The following is a 19,524-nucleotide window of genomic DNA, read 5'->3' on the forward strand; positions in this document are numbered from 1 at the left end:
AGAGGGCACAATGACTGGAATTGATTTCCTTTTCACATCAAGACAAATGAACAGGCTGTATCTGAAAAATGAACAATACCATTAAATACTATTATGAGCAATTAAATAAAGATCAAGGAGAATATAATCAAATTAATTTACAATACTGTAAGAGGGACATCAGGCAAGACAGTCAAAGGACAAAAAATACAACTAGAAGGTACTCTCATTCAAGCCAGCAGCTAAATTGTAAAAAGTTGCCCACACAGGCAATTTCCTTGGGAAAAGACAGGCATCTAATTACCAAATACTGTTTTATTTATCGTGCTGATATATTATTCTGTCTAATTCAGTTGTTGGGCTCCAAATCCACAGTGCAAAAAAGGTACCCCAGAATTGTCAACATGAATTTATTTTGGGACATTCTTATACTCCCAATTTCTTGTACAGAAAGATTGTATGAAACTACCCAGCGTTAAAGTCCTTTGAATTATTATTCCTGTTTGAAACAGAGCCAAAGCACAATTCTTTTATTATGACCCCAACATGTTTATTTTTAAAGCCCCCTTAAAGCATTTGTATTGTTTAATCCATTATGCTCCAAGACAAACTCAGCAAGTTCGAAGGAATGACCCAAAGGGGAAAAAAAATATTGGCATACAAAGAAGTTGCCTGTCAATCTCACTTCTGTGACAGGCACATGCCAGAAGGAAACAAAGATGTTTTTAGAGGGTTAGATATTATTACAATCCAGCATAAATCCTGGATCGTTTGCTAAATGAAAACATATTTCACATTCCTGAAATGATAAAAATGTGCAGCTCGTGATTCCACCTTATGAAGCAAAATGCATTTCACAAGGATACTAGATCTCTACAGATATTTGGTCAAAGAGATGCTCAGTGCACATGTGAAGACCCCCAGTGCTCAAAATGTGGGAGGAAAGTAGGAGGGCCCTATATGAAAAACACAGTCCACATGACAAAAAGTTAAGCAAGAGGGCTCCAAGGTAGTTGTTCCTGGTGAACCCATGGTTAGTTACAGTCCAAACCATGGCTTGCAGTATGCATATCACTAACTGCAATGTCATACTTGACTTTCTTCACTAATGTTTTATTCTGTGTTGTTTCATCTGATGTTTTAATGCCTTATAAGCTGCTTTGAGATTTATTCGTAAAAATATTAAGCGGTATAGAAATGAAATGAAAATTAATGATGACACACATATGCAGAAGGGCACAAAAACAAGATACCAAATGTTTGGCTGCATAGTTGCTGATTTACTTCCAAGCTAAAATATCACATTGCAATAGCATTCAACGTTGCTTCTCATGACAACTGACTCTGGATTACACAAAAGTGTAAAGGCTCTGCTAAAGTTGTGAGCAGAAGGCATAATGGTGGTTTATTCACTGTATAATTTTCTTGTGGACGTCCAGTGAGAACACCTAGCTCTGGCATGGCCAAACTTGGCCCTCCAGCTGTTTTGGGACTACAACTCCCATCGCCCCTAGCTAACGGGACCAGTGGTCAGGGATGATGGGAATTGTAGTCACCAAAACAGCCAAGTTTGGCCATGCCTGACCTAGCTGTTTGACACTGGTAAAATTCTGAAGCAAGAAAAGAAGAGCATAAAGATGAAAAAGATATGAGTGTAGTAAAGTGAATTAAGCAATACGACGTCAGTTCACAAACAGAAAATAACCCATGCATAGGAATAAGCCTCCCTCTTGACACTATTGGAGGCCTCAGGCTCCACCTCCATTGCTCCCCACCAATCTGTCTGCGAACTTATTTTCTTAACGACTCCACCTTTGCTTCAGCAACAGTCAAAGAAGGGATCACCGCGTCAGAAGAACAGGTTCAAATGCTAAAGAAATAGGTTTGTATATAAGGAGCAATGGCTTCTCTTTTTGAAACCAAGCCAAGCACCTTGCTAACCAGTCTGAAAGCTGACGGAAGGATGAACCTCCCTCCCCAAAACCATCTCTCAGAATCACCAACAGCTAGCGGAAGACTGCCATCCATCACAAAGCAACTGTAAATCAAGCCAGAGGTAACCGCACTAGCTCTTTTTTGTCTATGTTCCAAAACAAACAAGCAAACAAAACAACAGACAGAGAAAAACTGGTGGAGGGTAATAAGACAATGTCCCTTGAGGCTAGAACAAACTCCATTGTCAGGTGGGGAGTTCACAGGTTTGAAAACATCCCCACATTTCCGATAGAAACTTGCTATTGAAGGGAGACTACAGAGAGCCTTCAAAAAACCAATTTAACATCTGAAAACTGTGATGATGCAACTGCAGGGAAGGACTGCGCCACTTCAATGGCTGAACGTGTGAAATGGGCCCTCCTTCACCATCACGAAAACTCTCTTTTTTGCAAAAGAAGATGCCACCTTAATAACTTGAAATGTTTTGTAATGAATTTATGGTTTCTATATTTAACAACAAAAAAAAGAGGCTGGTTTTAAAACCCCAAACCTTTATGCCTGCAAAAGGACCATTTTTTATTTTTTTATTTTTTGAGATTGATACCAAAGTGGTGAGGAACACCAGGAAGAATTTAAAACCAGTTCAACTCAGTTACTGAATTCAGTGCTGACAAAGTCAAGCTGTTACTCACTGGAAGAAATAATCTGAGCTATTTATTTTGCATTTGAGGTGTGATAAATTAAGCTACCAATTGTTTGAAGAAAAGGGATTCACATCTCACTATCAAGAGCTCAATCAATCAATGCATTTTAACAACAAAGGCAAACATTTTGTCGTATTGAAATAGAAAGCAACATGGAGAACAACAACTCATTGTATAAAACTTATTGCATCCTGTTCAACTCAAGTAATTTGTAGAGTTCAGTACCCCAACCTCTAAAGGGTTTTTTTTTAAAGTAAGTGTTCCACATAATTAATAAGGAACTACACAAGCACTGTTGCAATAAAGTTCAATAGGGCTGAATCAAAGTTTTGGTGAATTGCATTCTTACTCATTCATAAATATTCTCAACTACAGTGCTTACTCAGACTATTCAACTTGAATAAATATAAAATAGCAATTCAAAAAGAATGTATCAGATAAATACCAAAAAAAATTGAAATGAAAATAGTGTACTTAAAAGCAATACAATTTAAAACTAGTATTATTATTTTTAAGCAAACAAGCCATGGTGAATGTCTGTGGATCTACCTCTGTACGAAGCCCACGAACTTATTCAAAATACATTAGACATTCATAAGACTAGATCACCCACATTCATATCAGATGAGCTGAAATTGTTTTCACTAAAGTGTTTATTGCATGTATAGCTTAATCCTGTCCTTAAATGGTGGAAGAAATTTGCCGTGTGGAGAAAAGGATCCCCTGTCAACTGATTCTCATGTGCCTGCCACCAGCTTCTGCCAGGCTAAAGGGGCAATTTCCTGGTTTGGCTTCAAAATTTATTTGTTCCTGACCCTTGGCAATGGAGCACATTCACAGCTGTGGCACATAAGAATGGTGATCATACTTGGACTCAAGTCTATTTAGCACCACTGAAGTTTAAGGCTGTAAACATCCAGCCTTCCTTCAACTGTAGGGAAGTTCTATCAACATCAATGTGAGCGCTTCAGAATAAATTACTGTGGCCTAAATAACACACATACTCTGGGCTAGAATCTATGATGACTCCAGTGAGCTGTGTCCCAGTAAAATTCAGATGAATGTCATAGCTGCTCTGTTGGATTCTACCAAAGGTCCATCTAGTCAAGCATCTTCTTTGCCAGATTGGCCAACCAGATGCCTCCAGGAAGTTTGCAAAAAGGCAATCATGTTGCGCTACCGGTTTGTCCTCCTACCTTTGCACAAGCAACCGGTGTCCAGAGGAATAAGGATGGAATATGGATTCTCCATTTAGCCACTGCAGCAAATAGACCCATTTCCCGTGAAATTGTCTAATCCCATTCTAAAGACATCTAAGCCTATTGGAACTAATTCAAGAGTGGTGGGCTATTAATCACCTTGAAAAGGTAACTTACATATACAAAAGACCATCAGGTACAATGGCCATTGCTGACATGAGTTAAAAGAACCTGAAAGACTACTGCAGCGAGAGGCCCTTTGACTACAGGCAGCAGTTCCCGAACGTGAGTATTATATTAGAATTCAAAGAAATCAAACAAAGCAACTGTCCATATATTTGGCATGAATTCAAGATTTAAATACAAGAAGAACATTGCAATTTGTTTTGGCCGATCTGATCAAGCTACCTAAATCTCACGGTCATTATATAAGTGGTGACATTTAACCACATTTCATCATGCTATAGGACTCTTAAGGTCATCACCCAAGGATAAATTCAATACTCCATCTTCACATGATACCTTTTTTATTACAATATCCAAAAAGCTGGGTAAGCAAGTTTCTGGGATCATCAAGGTCCTTTTTTTTTCCTTTTCAATTTTCAGGAATGTGCCATCAAGACTATATTTAAAACCATAAGAAGGTTAAAAGTAAAGAAAAAGGAAAAAGAAAGCATTTTCTTCATATAACATTCTGTGTGTCTTACTACCAATCACACCACCGTTTGTAAACCCTGAATTTTTGTTCCGTTATGCATATATAAAACGTATGCATGTTATGTGTTGGAAGCCCCACCCACCCATAATTAGCTATGTTTATTAAATGTCTGTATTAGTGTCAATCAGCTACAGATACATATTACTTTAAGAATTAAATACATAATTGTTTAATTCAAACAAGCAGAAGGGCAAGAAAAGAAAGCATTATGTGGATGGCACATTTGGTTGTAGATTACCAAAACATTCAACCATTACAATTCAATGATTCTCTAAGTAATCAACTTTCAATGAAACATCTCTGTTGCAATTACATGTCAAAGTATGCTAGATAGTTTTCTTATTACTACAATTTTTACCGTAGTAGTTTAAGAAGTACTATTACAAAATGCTTTAGTTAGTGTACTCTTCACAAAGAATCAAGGAGGCAATGTAATAGCTGAGTAGAGAATGTAAAGAGTGCTTCTAGAAACTAGGAATTTCTGGAGTATACTACTTGGTAAGCAAAATAGCTACAGAACTCACAGCCACAATTGTTATGTCTACTATATTTCACTTAGTTAGCTGCAGGTTCAGTGCATTCAAACTGTGCCCAGTCTCTTAATGATGAGTTCTGCCAGCATGAGCTATCTGAACAAGTTAACACTGTTTTTTAATTGAGAAAAAACCCCTTGTTTATGTGAACTAACTATGTAAACGTACACAGAAGAGAGGAGCGTAGAACCCAGGGAAGAATGGCCACTTAAGTGATATTTTCAACCTGAGGGAAACGTGAAGCAACCAAATTTTCGAGAGAGGAAAAAAAGACAAAGTAAGCAAAAAAAAGAGAGAGAGAAAAAATGGGGTGGGGAAACAAAAGAGAAAGAATATAATCAACAGAGCAAATACTTTAGAAAGAGGTCATTCTCTGAAGACTGTCTCAGACTGGCGTAGACTGCTCTGCTCTATAAAAGTGAATTTAGGACCTAAGGCTTGTAAGTTATAAGAGGCCCCCAATAGGCCCAAGTCCATCTTCAACGTCACTGAAGTGCTTTCACAAGATATAACTTTTCCCCATGTTCACTGGTGAAGATAGGAGCCTTTTTGTAGTGTTCCACCAACTCATCCATAGTATTAAATCGACGCTGCCCAATGCAATAGACACTGTCCACCAGCTGCACCTTGAAATGTTTATTCTTCCCCGATGCCTTTAGAGATACTGAAAAGTCACTGGGCTGCAAAGAGAAAAAGGAAAGGAAGTGTTAAAGGATAATATCAAATGCGCAGTTTTAAAGCCTGCTATGTAACGAGGTGAATGAGCGGCGAGTGAGCTTCCCCCCACTGGGCTCAGCGCACTGGGTACTTTAAAATACGAATTACTATCATCATAATCAGCATCTTCAGTTAAGCAAAAGAACCTCCACAGCACCATATACAGATATAAATTATGCACCTTGAACGCAAACACTGTTGGTTTAAAGCCAGAGGCCGACAAGTGTCAAGAGAAGTATGTCTATATGAATTCGGAAATACCAAATATTTCTATGCAGAAAGAGCCTAGCTAAAGCAGCATGCCGTTTGAATTCATGGCCACAAGAGGGCCTTTCTTGATTTATTCTGTAGCAAGTAGCTTTTATACATATAAAAAGATCTAACAGTTCATCCTATTTAACTTTAAACAACATGGCACATCTGCAGTACTGTATTACTTCCAAAAAAAAAGGTAATTAAAATCGGTGTCTCTTATTCCACCATAAACTGAGCTGCCAACATTTCTTCAGGAATGGGTGTTTCAAACACCTGCTTTATTTTTTTAGTGTGTATATTATATACTTTTTTTTTTGCCTCTTTTTAAAAGTAGACGAGTTCCCGATATGCATTTCTGTGCCAGATTTATTTTGTTTACTACAATTAACTTCCCATCTGCTTTTACACATTTAAGGCCAATGTATTAAGCCAGGGTTGTATAAATGAGGAGAAATAGCAATGTTAAATACTAGCAGGCAAAACATTTCATTTAAGTTTGTGTGCCCAGCCATGGGTTGCCAAGAGCTTCTTTCAACTAGGTAAGAAACAAAAGAATATATCCATTACTTAGGATGCTTACAAGATTAGAAGGATATAAAAAAGCACCTCTTTCCCTACTAATTTCAATTGGCAGTAACTACTGAAAAACAACGCAGTGTTAACTGATAATTGCCTATTATTTCAAATCTTTAGCCCCACCTTAACAATGAGGTCGACCAAGCTATATATTGCTCTTAGCTAAAAAGCAGTAACATAAATTTTACTGGCAGTTATTTTGGATTACACTTGGTTCATGGGTGGAGGTTTTCCACTACACTATCCAGGCAATCTGGAATTTCCAGTGATTTAGACCCCTCTGGTTGTAGCTGTCTGTTCCAGACATTTTGTCTTCCACATCCAGCCCAATTTTCCTAAATTGCCAGCCAGCCTACACACTTCTGGCTGATTCCCCACACCAGGAAGAAATAAGTATGCTTAGACAACCACCTGGAACCAAGACAGAGAACATGAACTGTAACATCAAGTTATAGTTGTACCTTGGAAGCTGAACGGAATCCATTCTGGAAGTCCGTTTGACTTCCAAAATGTTTGGAAACCAAAGTGCGGCTTCTGATTGGCTGCAGGAAGCTCCTGCAGCCAATCGGAAGTCCCGTCGGGCGTTCGGCTTCCAAAAATAGTTCACAAACTGGAACAGTCACTTCCAGGTTTGCGGCATTTGGGAGCCAAAACGTTCAAGAACTAAGCTGTTCAAAAACCAAGGTACGACTGTGTTACCCTACTGGTGTAATCCAAGGTAGTGTGTGTGTGTTTCAAAATATGAAAATGAGATAGGAAGCAAATGTCTCAGAAGAATCAAGAAAATTTCTAGGCTTTTCTATTTAAATAACTAAAACGGTTTAACAATCTGTCATTTTCCAGCAACAAATTCTATTAGAAAAAAACATATCACTGAAATTACAAGGGATTAATTTATGGAAATCATAACTTAAGTACGAGAAGTGACATCACTGGCTACTGCAACCTAATTTTTATATTATATTTATGTGACAAGAAAAATGTAAGTTATGTGTCATTTGTCAAAATAGGTATCTGACAGATGAATAGTAGGGCAAAAGGCCAGCTCCCCCGGTCCTCCCTTCGAGAGCTGACTGGGTATGAACTGCCTTAGTGCTCTCCCGAAGACTGTGGTAGTGGGAAAGCCTTAGAGCAGCCATTTATAATATTAAAGTAAAAGTAATTATAGGCAGAGCTGTAAGGAAACAAGACTGCAAGCCAGAGACACCTGCACCACGATTGCACTGTATTTCCCACGGTATTAGGGCAACAACATCAGCACTGTGCTGTGGCTGCTTTCTATGGTGGCAGCAGATAATTGTCTGGGAAAGAGGGTGGGAAGGGAGAGAGAGAGAGAGAAAGAATACCTTGAACAGGAGACATGCAACTGCCCCAGCCTAATTATTAGCAAGGCAGACAGGGAAAACGTAATAGGGCTTTTCTGTCACTTCAAATGAGTTCCTACTCAAGGACTGACATTAAAGCAATGATCGTCTTCCCAGATCCAAGATTTACTACCTAAATTTACATATAAAATACAAGTACGTGTCACTTTTCTTCCATCAGGCTACAAAAATGAGATCCTTTTGGGGTTCTTACGCATTTTTTTAAAAAAGCAGCGAAAAGGCACTTTAGTTCTTTTGAGAGAGAAGCACAGTCAAATAGGAGAATCTGAAGAACTTGAACAGCTGCTGCAAAAATGTCAGGCTCCTGCTCTCCTCCTCCTCCCCACCACGGGCTCATATTTTAGGTAACACAGGAAACTTGAAGAAAATGTAAAAGTAATTCAGCTTGTTTATTACTGTTTTCCCCTACAATGCAAATAGTTCCACTAAAGTCTAAAACCTCTTTTTTTCTTTCTTTCTTTTTTGCATCTTAGCACTGTCATCCTATATACTGCACTGAAGTTAAAATGCAGCCTAAAACTACCGTATTCCCTGCTGTCTGCCTTGAACTTGTTCCAAGAGTGTTTATTTTTATATTTTGTGTCTGTTTGCCTTTTTCGTTTCAGCTCTTGGCAGATATTTCTGCTCCTTTTCCCACTGGACATAGCTGCTACAGTCGGATGGCTCGCACGCAATCTTTCCCATGCTTGGGCTTTTCTGGAGTTGTATAGTAGCTCACAGGCACTTTTAAGGGCACATCTGAACTGGTTATTTGCTAGGGGTCAATGCCTCGAAGCGGCACCTAGAAGACTCTGCCTGCACTATAATGAAGAGCCAACCTGCACCATCCACACTGGCCTAATAACCTAAACAAATATGTGTGATGACATTGTACAAGGATTAACCAAAACACAATGAAAACCCACCACCTGCTACTGTAAGAGGAAGTTGCTTCATAATAAAATTGTTGGAAAGTGCTGGAATATTATAAATCGTATGGTGCAAAAGGCACGCGGGTGGTGCTGTGGGTTAAACCACAGAGCCCAGGACTTGCCGATCAGAAGGTCGGTGGTTCGAATCCCCATGACGGGGTGAGCTCCTGTTGCTTGGTCCCTGCTCCTGCCAACCTAGCAGTTCAAAAGCACATCAAAGTGTAAGTAGATAAATAGGTACCACTCCGGCGGCAAGGTAAATGCCGTTTCCGTGCGCTGCTCTGGTTCGCCAGAAGCGGCTTAGTCATGCTGGCCACATGACCCAGAAGCTGTACACTGGCTCCCTCGGCCAATAAAGCGAGATGAGCGCCGCAATCCCAGAGTCGACCACAACTGGACCTAATGGTCAGGGGGCCCTTTACCTTTATGGCGCGCAAAAGGTTACTTACGCACTTACATTTTCTGCATTCACTTTTTTACACTCACTTTTTCATAGAAAAAAGGTAATGCTAGTCACATTATGATTTTTCAGCATGCGTGCCCTATTTTGCACCTCTTCCCACAATTTCTTGTAGACTAAGGTAAAACAGAAAATTTCATTCCAGCCCACGATTCTGCCGTCTGCTTTCTCACATAACCATGATCTTCTCAGCAAAAGCCTCAATCATTTCCTCATTTTGTAGACAAAGTAATGCACTAAGTCACTTCTGGAAGAATCAAAACACTGAAAATTGCATACTGTAGTCCAATCCACTCAGTCAAAATGTATTTAACTTCTATCTATGTACATTTAATTCCCAACTGTGGTATGAGGCTTCACTGTAGATCCTTCCAGTGTATGTGGTTCTAAGATGTAGAATAAAACTTTCCTCCCCATATTATTTTAACGAAGGGAGCAGCTATAGCTCTCTGTTCTGTTTTTGAGCAGTGGACAGTTCTTGAGCTACCAAAGTATACCAAGGCCCAACTTCCAACAGAAAAGAACATTGCCTTTGCCTTTGTACTTAGACTGATTCTTAGACTAATTTCCCACACAACAGGCCACTTTCAAGGAAGTTCCTCTTGATAGCTGTCCATCACGATGGTTGTACAATGTGCATCTAGTTTGTAAGAGCAGGTTCTGAACTTGGTTGTTCCGTATTTGGAACACTCTGGTGACATTCTTAGTCAGCAGAGAGAACTGAGAATTCATAGGTAGCAAGTTGCCTGAAAAGCAAATTTGGGAACTTGGAGCCACAGCTGGTTTCCTGCCCTGTCTGAAATTCAGTGGGAAGGTTAAATATGCCTTGTAACTAAAGGCCTATGGAAGAATTATTCTTGGGGGGTTGCAAATGCATGGACGTGGGCAGAAGAGATTTATGAGGCAGAGACCTAAGACATGGGGAGCCTCAATGGATAGAAAATGCTCACCACTTCATACAACTATCTTTGGAAAGGCCATGGCGAGGGGCGGGGGAGAAGAGGCAGAGTTAGAGCATACACACAAACGTTTAAGGTCTCCTAACACCTCCACAGATCTTGAGCTGCTGGGAGGGACTCCAGGAGGAAGTGAAGGACTGTAGATGCCTCCATATTTCAGGATTCAACTCCCCCATCTCACATTCTAAACCCAAGCTCACAAAAGGCAGCGTTTTAATTATATTATTTATTTAATTTCATTAATTAATAGTTTATCACGAATGGCATAGAGCCTGGAGCTACGTATGAACAGTGAATGGCAACTTAAATGTCATCCTAGCCACGGACTCGCCAGCTACTGCTGTTTGTTCACCCTCTCCTCATCCGAAAGAAGGGATGGCAATAAAAATTCACCTTACAACAGGGTTTTAAGGACCAATAAGAGGATGTACGTTAAAGTGTGCTAAACACAAAAAGTTGCAAATATTATACGTTGCATAATACTTTTGGAGGGATTTAATAACAAAACGGCAAATGTTGTGCTTGCAGTAAAATGTGCACTGCATCCCTCTGGAAGCCTCTGGTCAATGGATGTGGCTTTATTAACCAGGTTTTAAAATTATTTATATTTATTTTACTTAAACATTTATTACATTGTTTTAAAATATTTAAGTTAATCTATTATTTTAATTTGCACATGGAATCATGTATGGAGTTTACCAGCCCGCAAGGATAATAATAATAATAATAATAATAATAATAATAATAATAATAATAATAATTTTATTTATACCCCGCCCTCCCCAGCCAGGGCTGGGCTCAGGATGGCTAACACCAAATATAAATTACAATAAAATGTAATGGGAGGGAAAACAGTTAATTAAAATACGGCTTAAAATGCAGCCTCATTTTAGTAGTAGCCGAGTAGCTAGAGGAACACTAGCTTGACCATAAGGGAAATACTGGCTCAGGGGCAAAATGAACTGCTCCCTGAATCACAAAATGGAATAACCTGTGTAGTCAACTACAAATTTTACTTTACATCTGACGAGGGATGCTAAAGCAAAATTCTAAAAGGTTTGCAGCAGTGCTGCACGAACAGCTAGTTAAATCAATTAATCTCATATTTTATAGGTGAGGAACACAGAGTATGAGTGAAAAGCAATTAGCACAAGGCTAGATTTTTCCTTAGGGGACGCGGGTGGCGCTGTGGGTTAAACTACAGAGCCTAGGACTTGCCGATCAGAAGGTCGGCGGTTCAAATCCCCTCAATGGAGTGAGATCCCGTTGCTCAGTCCCTGCTCCTGCCAACCTAGCAGTTCGAAAGCACGTTAAAGTGCAAGTAGATAAATAGGTACCACTCCGGCAGGAAGGTAAACGGCGTTTCCATGTGCTGCTCTGGTTCGCCAGAAGCGGCTTAGTCACGCTGGCCACATGACCCGGAAGCTGTACACTGGCTCCCTCGGCCAATAAAGCGAGATGAACGCAGCAACCCCAGAGTCGGCCACGACTGGACCTAATGGTCAGGGGTCCCTTTACCTTTAGATTTTTCCTTGCTTTTCTAGCTGCCCTAGAAGGTTCTGGGGAGCCTCAGTATCTTGCAGTCCTACTTCATGTCAAGCATAAGATCTAGCTCCTTCCTTATCTATCTTCTGCCATCCCTTTCATAGGAAGCTGAAAGTCTAACTTCAGATACCAATGTAGAAATATATATTTTATATATGTAGAAAATATATATATTTTTTTCCTTTGAATTTGTAAATTTCAGGCCAACGTACATCCTCACACATTTATTCTTACTCCTTTATGTTGTATCCTTTTTATTGGCATTGTATACTATGTTATTTCACCTTACTTGTTTTAAAGCAAGCAGTTAAAAAGCTAAGTATAATGATTCATCCTGGATAGGGGAATGCAAACTGAAGAGAATATCCTGCTTTCCCAGGAAGCAATCTTAGGCTGGTACAAAGCACATCCGTTGCCCCTGGGAGGCTGAAAGGGTCAAAATAAGATCTCTTGTTTATATGCTCCATTCTCTTGCTGTGGAATAGAAGCCTGACAATTTTTTCCCTTGATTGCTTCTACTGCAGCTGGACTCAGTTTCGTGCCCTGACCACTCAAGCAAAGCTATCCCCTTAAGATGACTTCAAAAAACAGAACACACAAAGTCTCATGATGGGAAAAGCAGTAAAACTAGGCCGTTGACTATTTTAGTAACTCTGCTAGTGCAAAAAACCCAAAGCAAAAAAATATGCAGGGAAGAACAATCAGATTGAGCTGTCTTGTACACAACTACTGAGAAAATATTACCAGCTGGCTCATGCATAGGACAGCTTGTGCAGCGGGTCTGGCAAAGTAGTTGCCTGCAGAAATAGTTAGCTGCCCTGGGCAAAGAGCTAATTGCAAGCTTGCTAGAGAATGGTTATTAAAACCACCAACTGCTGCCAAAGCCAGCAGCCGAGGAGACACACATGATAAAATGATACAGGAAATTCAGTAATCCGGCTTGACACATGAGAGAATATCTCCTGTTTATAATATACAAACAAAATTCTCGAGTGTGATATAAGGTGGCTAGAACAAATTAAGAAACCGTATTAAAATAACTTCTGAAATAAGCGGGGGACGTGTACAGATTTGTAATCCACCCAAACACACTGGCTTTTTCATTCATTGTTATTTGAGATCCAGTCCATCTCGAAGTGCTAGCTGGGGAAAGCCTGTGTGAAACCCACAGGAAGTGGCGAGAATAAAAAGCCCATCTGAAAAAGAGCTGAAGGTTATTTAGCTGCATCCAATGGCAGCTGTTGCTGCAATAAATTACAGTGGTACCTCTGGTTAAGTACTTAATTCGTTCCAGAGGTCCGTTCTTAACCTGAAACTGTTCTTAACCTGAAGCACCACTTTAGCTAATGGGGCCTCCCGCTGCTGCCGGAGCACGATTTCTGTTCTTATTCTGAAGCAAAGTTCTTAACCCGAGGTAATATTACTGGGTTAGCGAAGTCTGTAACCTGAAGTGTATGTAACCTGAGGTACCACTGTAGACCGTTTTGAAAGGTGCCACAGGACTCCTTAGCTATGCGTAGATTTCAGGAAGATTACTCCCAGATATGCCTAAGATCGTAATTCTACTCTTTGCTGCGAGACCAAACATGGCTGTTCTCTTAGATCAGGAGACAGCAACCTAAGGCCCATGGGCTAGCAGCGGCCCACGAGGTTTGTCTAAAACTGGCCCATGGTGAGCCCTGCCGCCCCCACTCTTACCGGTGTTGTGAGCGACTTCCGGGTTGATGGTGCCTGTGCGCATGCACATGGGCGCTCCGACCCAGATGTGCGCCGGAAATAGCGTGTGCACACACATGTGGGACGCAGAAGCACTCGTGCGAATGCACACACACTATTTCTGGCGCACTTCCGGGTCGGAGCGCAGGAAACTGTGTGCACACGCATGCTCCTCCAACTCAGAAGAGCATGCGTGTGCCCACACTCCGGCCCATCCTTGGACGGACGGGCATCGGCCGGCCCATCCTCTGATAAGGTTGCTGCCCTCTGTCTTAGAAGCTTTCAAAGTTACTTCGATGAAGAAGCCAGAAGCAAAGGAGAACTTAACTGAGATAACTTTTACACAGTCTGCTCGCATGTAGAATACACACTACAATATTGGAATTTCATTTGTATTAAGGAAATAATTCTAGTCGAAACAAAACAAAACAAAACCAAGAAAATTGTATTAACAATCCAACTCAATTAAAACTTCCACGTGAATATTTTGTTTTGACCTCAGGTGCATCGGCATAGTTAAGATCTTGTTTTGCAAAATAATTTATAGGCTTCGAAAAGTCGCTGTAGAAGCTTTAAACAGAACCTCTACCTGCATTCAAATGTTTTTGAAGTATAAAATGACACCAAAAGTTCCATTTGCATTTCTCCTTTAAGATGTACTGCACTTCATATACTAGATTGGTTTGCTTTGTTTTTCTCTGCCTGTGCATATAACAAATATATTTATATATTAGTTTTAACCAATATAAGGTATTCTGAGATGTAGGTCACTTTCTTTAGCCTAAGAGAAATGGTCACTTTCCATACTATTTCATAAGACCTGCACGATACACTGCAAAATTGAAATACAGCACTTTGCAAAATTTCAGATTCTGAAATGGGTGCCACTTACCGAAGATTCGCTGTCTCTGACAAGGAAGTCCCCTTCCGCTCCCCGTTCGTTTAGAGCACATTCTGCCTGATGCCGAGTAACATTCCCATAATACCATTCTCTTCCTGCAAACCGTCCTGTAGTAGAGGGCCCTGTGTAGCTTATCGGTGGCGGGTGGGAACTGTTACTTGTAGGGCCATCACTTAAGATTACTACATAGTTTTTCGGAACGAGGCCAATTTGCCCTCGGGAATTTTTACATTTCCACCATTCCGGATCATTCTCAGGTTTCTCTATCACTTCCATGGTTTCGCCTTTCTCGAAGTTGAGCTCTTCTTCTGTGACAGAACTGAAGGGGTACAATGTCTGAACAACGTGAAGTACTTTCATGGCTTGGCCATTGCTCATGGAGGCTCCCTTCCTCAAGCTGAGAAAACTTGGCGAATCGGCAGTCGCTTCCTCGACTTCTTCTACCACGTAGTTTGAAGGAAACCATCCAATTTGTCCGTTGTAACTCCCTCTCCACCAGCCATCACTGCACTTTTCCATAACAATGACTCGAGATCCTTTCACGAGAGAGAGTTCATCTTCCCTTTCTGCCACATAGGCAAATTTAACGTACGCTGGGATGTTCAGATCATAAATCCGATCGGCGTTGCTACCGTTAGATGGGTACTCTGCATCAGTACTAGGGGTCGGTGAGGCGTCTCTGGCACTTGTCTTCCGCTTTGTTTTCCCCAAACCTGTTAAAATAATAAAATAAAAGTTTCTAAAAAGCATTAAACAAAACATGGTTAAGCACATTGCAAACTTTGCTTGAGAAATCAGGTTGGCAAAAACAGAACTCCACAGCGCCCTCTGGTGTCACCGTGTTAGAATGCATAAATAACGCACATAAAATGTTTTTTCTTTGCCAATGTAGTCGAGTCCTAGATGTGTCAACAAAATAATGAAGACATAGAGGAATTGTTCTATGATGCCAGAAAACTGCCAGAGGGGGAAAAAGTAACTTTTTAAGAAGCTTCTTTTCTTCTCAAAAGGGTAGCAACTAAATAAAGCTTTGATGTGCCCTTTCAGTGCATTTCTTTCCGAAGTCACTAGAGAATGAATACACACAGAACTGTTGGCAGCATAGAAAAGGAAATTACTCTTTTTATAACCAGTTAGTATTGCATTGTGGGATTAACAATTCTTTAAAAATGCAACCAACCGATTTTCAATCCATTTTAGTTGCAGAGAAAGAAGTTGAAACAAGGTACCAAAAGTTGGTTGTCTAAAGGTTCTGCGTGGCTCCCATTAACATTCAAACCGATTCCACTGCCATTTCATAGAATAAAAACCATTTAAACCAAGAAATGGTGTGATCGTGCGCAATACATATACGAAATTATTTGTGCACATTTTATTGGTAAATTTTGACACTAAAATATGTACATGACCTACATTGTGACATGCAGTAAATTCGTGCAACTTGCTAATGCGCAGCCAAACTGAGATCTCAGTTGCAGAGTACAGCAGTAGGGCAATTCACTAGGTATGGTTCTGGATAGGAGTCAACGCAGGATATTCAATGTCACAGCATTTCAGATTTTAAAGGTACTGTGCACCTAATAATCTCCTATTCTGCTTTTAGTTGTGTCTGACCTGCAGCAGCCAAAGGAGCTCACAATTATTTAAAATAAAATAAAACCCACAGGAGTGCATTGTTTTGAAGCACAACACTTTCAAAAGCTGCAACAGGGTACCAAGGTATTTATTAAACAGCTAGAAGCATAAGGAGTAATACAATTTTCACCAGCTCAAACAATAATATTAAATTCAAATGTTACTGTGATAAAGATCTAACACAGGAACTATTGTTTAATGCTCCCTGTGTGTGTGTGTGTGTGCGCGCACACACACACACACAGTTATTTTGCTTGTAAACCTCTGAAGGTAGTGAATTTCATTATGGAATTTCAATTAGGTTGCAGGCTCAGTGTATCTGGGACAAGCAGAATTCAAGCGCTGTTTGGGATTTCAACTGTGGAAAAACAAGGACAACACATAGAAAAAAACCATCCAGCCATAATCTTACACATATATTTGGACTACAACTAGAGTGGGAAAGAATCCGACCCCTCCCCAGGCTTTCAGTTTGATACAGGATCTAGTTAAAGTGCTTTGGTTAACATAAAGGAAATAATTCTGATACGAACAGACAAAAACACAAGGTATTTTAAAAATAAATCCTATTCTAAACAGTTGTCTCTCGCACATGCCATTTTGGGTTGACTACATCACTGCTTAATTACACACCGAAAATAGTTCAAGTTAAACGCCTGTCTAGGGGTAGCTGAACATACCTGATGCATTCTGGCAGATTATTCACCTAAATGGCATAAACAAAAATCTGCTGTACCAAACCCAAGTTGAAACTGCAGCAGGAGGAATGGGGTGGGTGGGAATGACACACAAGGATGCTTGTCAAATTAATCTACGGAGCTTCAAGTGTCACATTAACTAAATGAGGAAAATGTCAGTGATTCCTCCCGATACGTTCCACAGCTAACTCCCTTTCCTATCTTTCCGTGTGCTTATCTAAAGAACTGTAACTAAAGACTTCCCTCTAGCCTAAATGTCAGTGGCCATGCAAGCTGGCAAAGTGACAGCAAAGAAACCAAGCTATTGTGGTGTGTGATACAATTGCAGGAAAACAGTACTTCAGTCTGCAGTAGAAGTTGGCCACGGTCTGATCTATGATGAAAACTTCCCGACCACCACTGAACAATGTCTTGTGTATCAACATACACAGCACTATTAAAAGGAACCAGAGATGGTAACTGGAGAGATATTACTATCAAGAGAATGGGTAGTAATTGGACAAAGTACATATCTCAGGTTAATGACCTCATTATTTCCGCATTCAATGGCAGTGACTAAGCCATTTTCCACTTCAATGTACACTTCTAGCAATTAAGATTTCCAAATATTTATAACAAGTCCCTTCTAACAACAGTGAGAGAGTGCAATTAACATCAGGAACCAGCCCTAAACCAACAACAAAAACCCATGAACAAATTTCAACAAAACAAGGCACTTGATATGTTCCAGTAACTAACAATTCAATAGTGAAATAATGCTTGAATTGAAGATTGCAACCTACCTTCTATTAAATGCCTCAACATCTGCAAACATTTGACCACTGTGAGGACTACTTTTTAAACTTTTCAACATGGAAGAGATGGAAGGAAACTCACTGCTTGTAAAGATTTATGCAATACTAGCAAAATGCTCAACGTTATGACAAGCAGAGCAAGAGTTAAGAACCAGAGGCCTAGCATACTGCAAGGACCATGGTGGGATTCTGGTCAGCTCTGATGGGACCACACACTGTCATGGAAGGGAATGCAGCCCATGACCATGTTTGCTTCTGTATTACAAATAAAAGGTCAACATTTAACTGAACTGGGAGCAGATGCATTCAATAAAAATTCATGAAAGCTTATAACAAATTACGTTTCTTAGTACTAAATCTTCTCACGAATAAAGTTTCAAATACATTACAATATTGGTTCAGAATTTGGCATTCAGGAGTCATAATATCTGAAATGGGTTGCTGTCAGGAGCACCATTCAAAATTTGCCAGGTGCATTTTTCACCTGGCTGTCAGCCACTTGTGACCAAGTGAAGATGCCCAGGCGCCATGATGCACCTGACATATCCACCACCTGGAGTTGCGTGCCTGGGGATCCTTGGATCTTGACTGTTTTCGCACACTAGCAAACACATCCTGTAGAATTCTATCCCTGGTATTTTATCTGCCCAATCAGAACGAATTTCAGGAACCAAAAAGTTGTACTGAAAAATAGGACTTTTGAGCCGTCTGGTCCCCAAATGGCAGCTAGACATTCTGTTTTGGCGACCGTAACCCTGGTTTAAGGAGCCATTTGGTACCTAGCTTATATAACACTGGTCAAGAGTCAGTGTCTCCTGCTCAAGTCCGCCCTCCAAAACCAACCAACCAACCAACCAACCAACCAACCAACCAACCAACCAACCCATCTCAGCAGCACTGACATAGCTGGCAACATTCAGTGCTATGAAGAAATCTGTACTTTTCATTCCATATATTTTGGCAGCAGATAAAGATACCTGTTTCTGCAGACTTATGCCATTTTCTAATTATAGTTTGCAACACTCGATTTGCAACGAAAGCAGGTTTATACCAAGCCTTCACATGTTTCTGCACATTCACAGGCTCTGCTGATTAGTTACTTCATTTCAGCAATTTAAACTTTTGGTATTCTCTGGATGAAGGAACAGAAATGCTGAAAGCAGCGACTCTTCTGTTAGCCTATCTGTTATATAGGAGAAAGGCTGGCCAGCTGTTTTATTATTCAGTCATAGTTTTGGGTCATAGAAGTCGGTACTGTCAGTTAATTGCAGAAGTTATTTGCCGAATATGGTGATTAGGAATAGACTTTCCCCAAATGCAATTCAATACGTAAAATTCCAAAAAGAAACAGCTGAAAGGAAATCAGTAAAAGGTACTTTATACCTGGGCACCCAGCAACAAAACCGGATCAAGTAACACCCCAATTTGCTAACTTGGTCCATAAGAATTGCACAGCCATCACAAACAGATGGAATACCATCTCTCTGAATCTGTGAACTGTTTACCCATAGAAACTCCACATTGTTAGACCTGAGTTTCCCAATACTGACCATCATCCAGCTTTGTTTTTTTTTTTTTTTACAAAGTCCAGACTTCCAGGACTTCACCTAATTCTGATGTCAGCCAAACCGCCACATATCTGAAAGTACAAATGACAAGCTGAGGGTACCCCACAGCAGAAGCGCCATGCAGGGAATGAAGCAAACAATCCCTTCTGGAAACAGCCCTGCAAGTTAAGAATGGAACAACTATATCACCATGCCCCAAACTTCCAAATCACAGAGCCAATTCAGAAACTTATATTCACTAGATGGTATGGTATCAAAAGCCACAGCTGGACCACACTCCCCCATTCCTTTTCCCAGCATTGTCCAGCCATTATGGGAAGGGGTGGGGAACTGTTT

The 19,524-nt window shown here is 40.3% G+C and overlaps 1 protein-coding gene and 1 long non-coding RNA gene across 6 annotated transcripts in view; one reads left to right on the forward strand and one right to left on the reverse strand.

Annotated features, from left to right (window-relative positions):
• Nucleotides 1–1,900: 1,900 nt before the first annotated feature.
• Nucleotides 1,901–8,957, forward strand: LOC310843145. Its single transcript, XR_014563530.1, has 2 exons — nucleotides 1,901–2,035; nucleotides 8,607–8,957. It is a non-coding gene; the product is annotated as an uncharacterized lncRNA (long non-coding RNA).
• NCK2 (NCK adaptor protein 2) overlaps nucleotides 4,328–19,524 on the reverse strand; it is a 69,757-nt gene continuing 54,560 nt past the window's right edge. For all 5 annotated transcript variants that reach the window (XM_083735640.1, XM_083735642.1, XM_083735643.1 and 2 more), the window contains 2 exons: nucleotides 14,485–15,206; nucleotides 4,328–5,748 (listed from right to left, as the gene is read on the reverse strand). In XM_083735640.1, the coding sequence (XP_083591766.1) occupies nucleotides 5,554–5,748; nucleotides 14,485–15,206 (917 nt within the window). In that variant the 3' untranslated portion in view covers nucleotides 4,328–5,553. The remainder of the gene's footprint in view (nucleotides 5,749–14,484; nucleotides 15,207–19,524) is intronic.

Source organism: Podarcis gaigeae (assembly GCF_964106915.1).
Source record: "Podarcis gaigeae genome assembly, chromosome: 4".
Classification (NCBI taxonomy): domain Eukaryota; kingdom Metazoa; phylum Chordata; class Lepidosauria; order Squamata; family Lacertidae; genus Podarcis; species Podarcis gaigeae.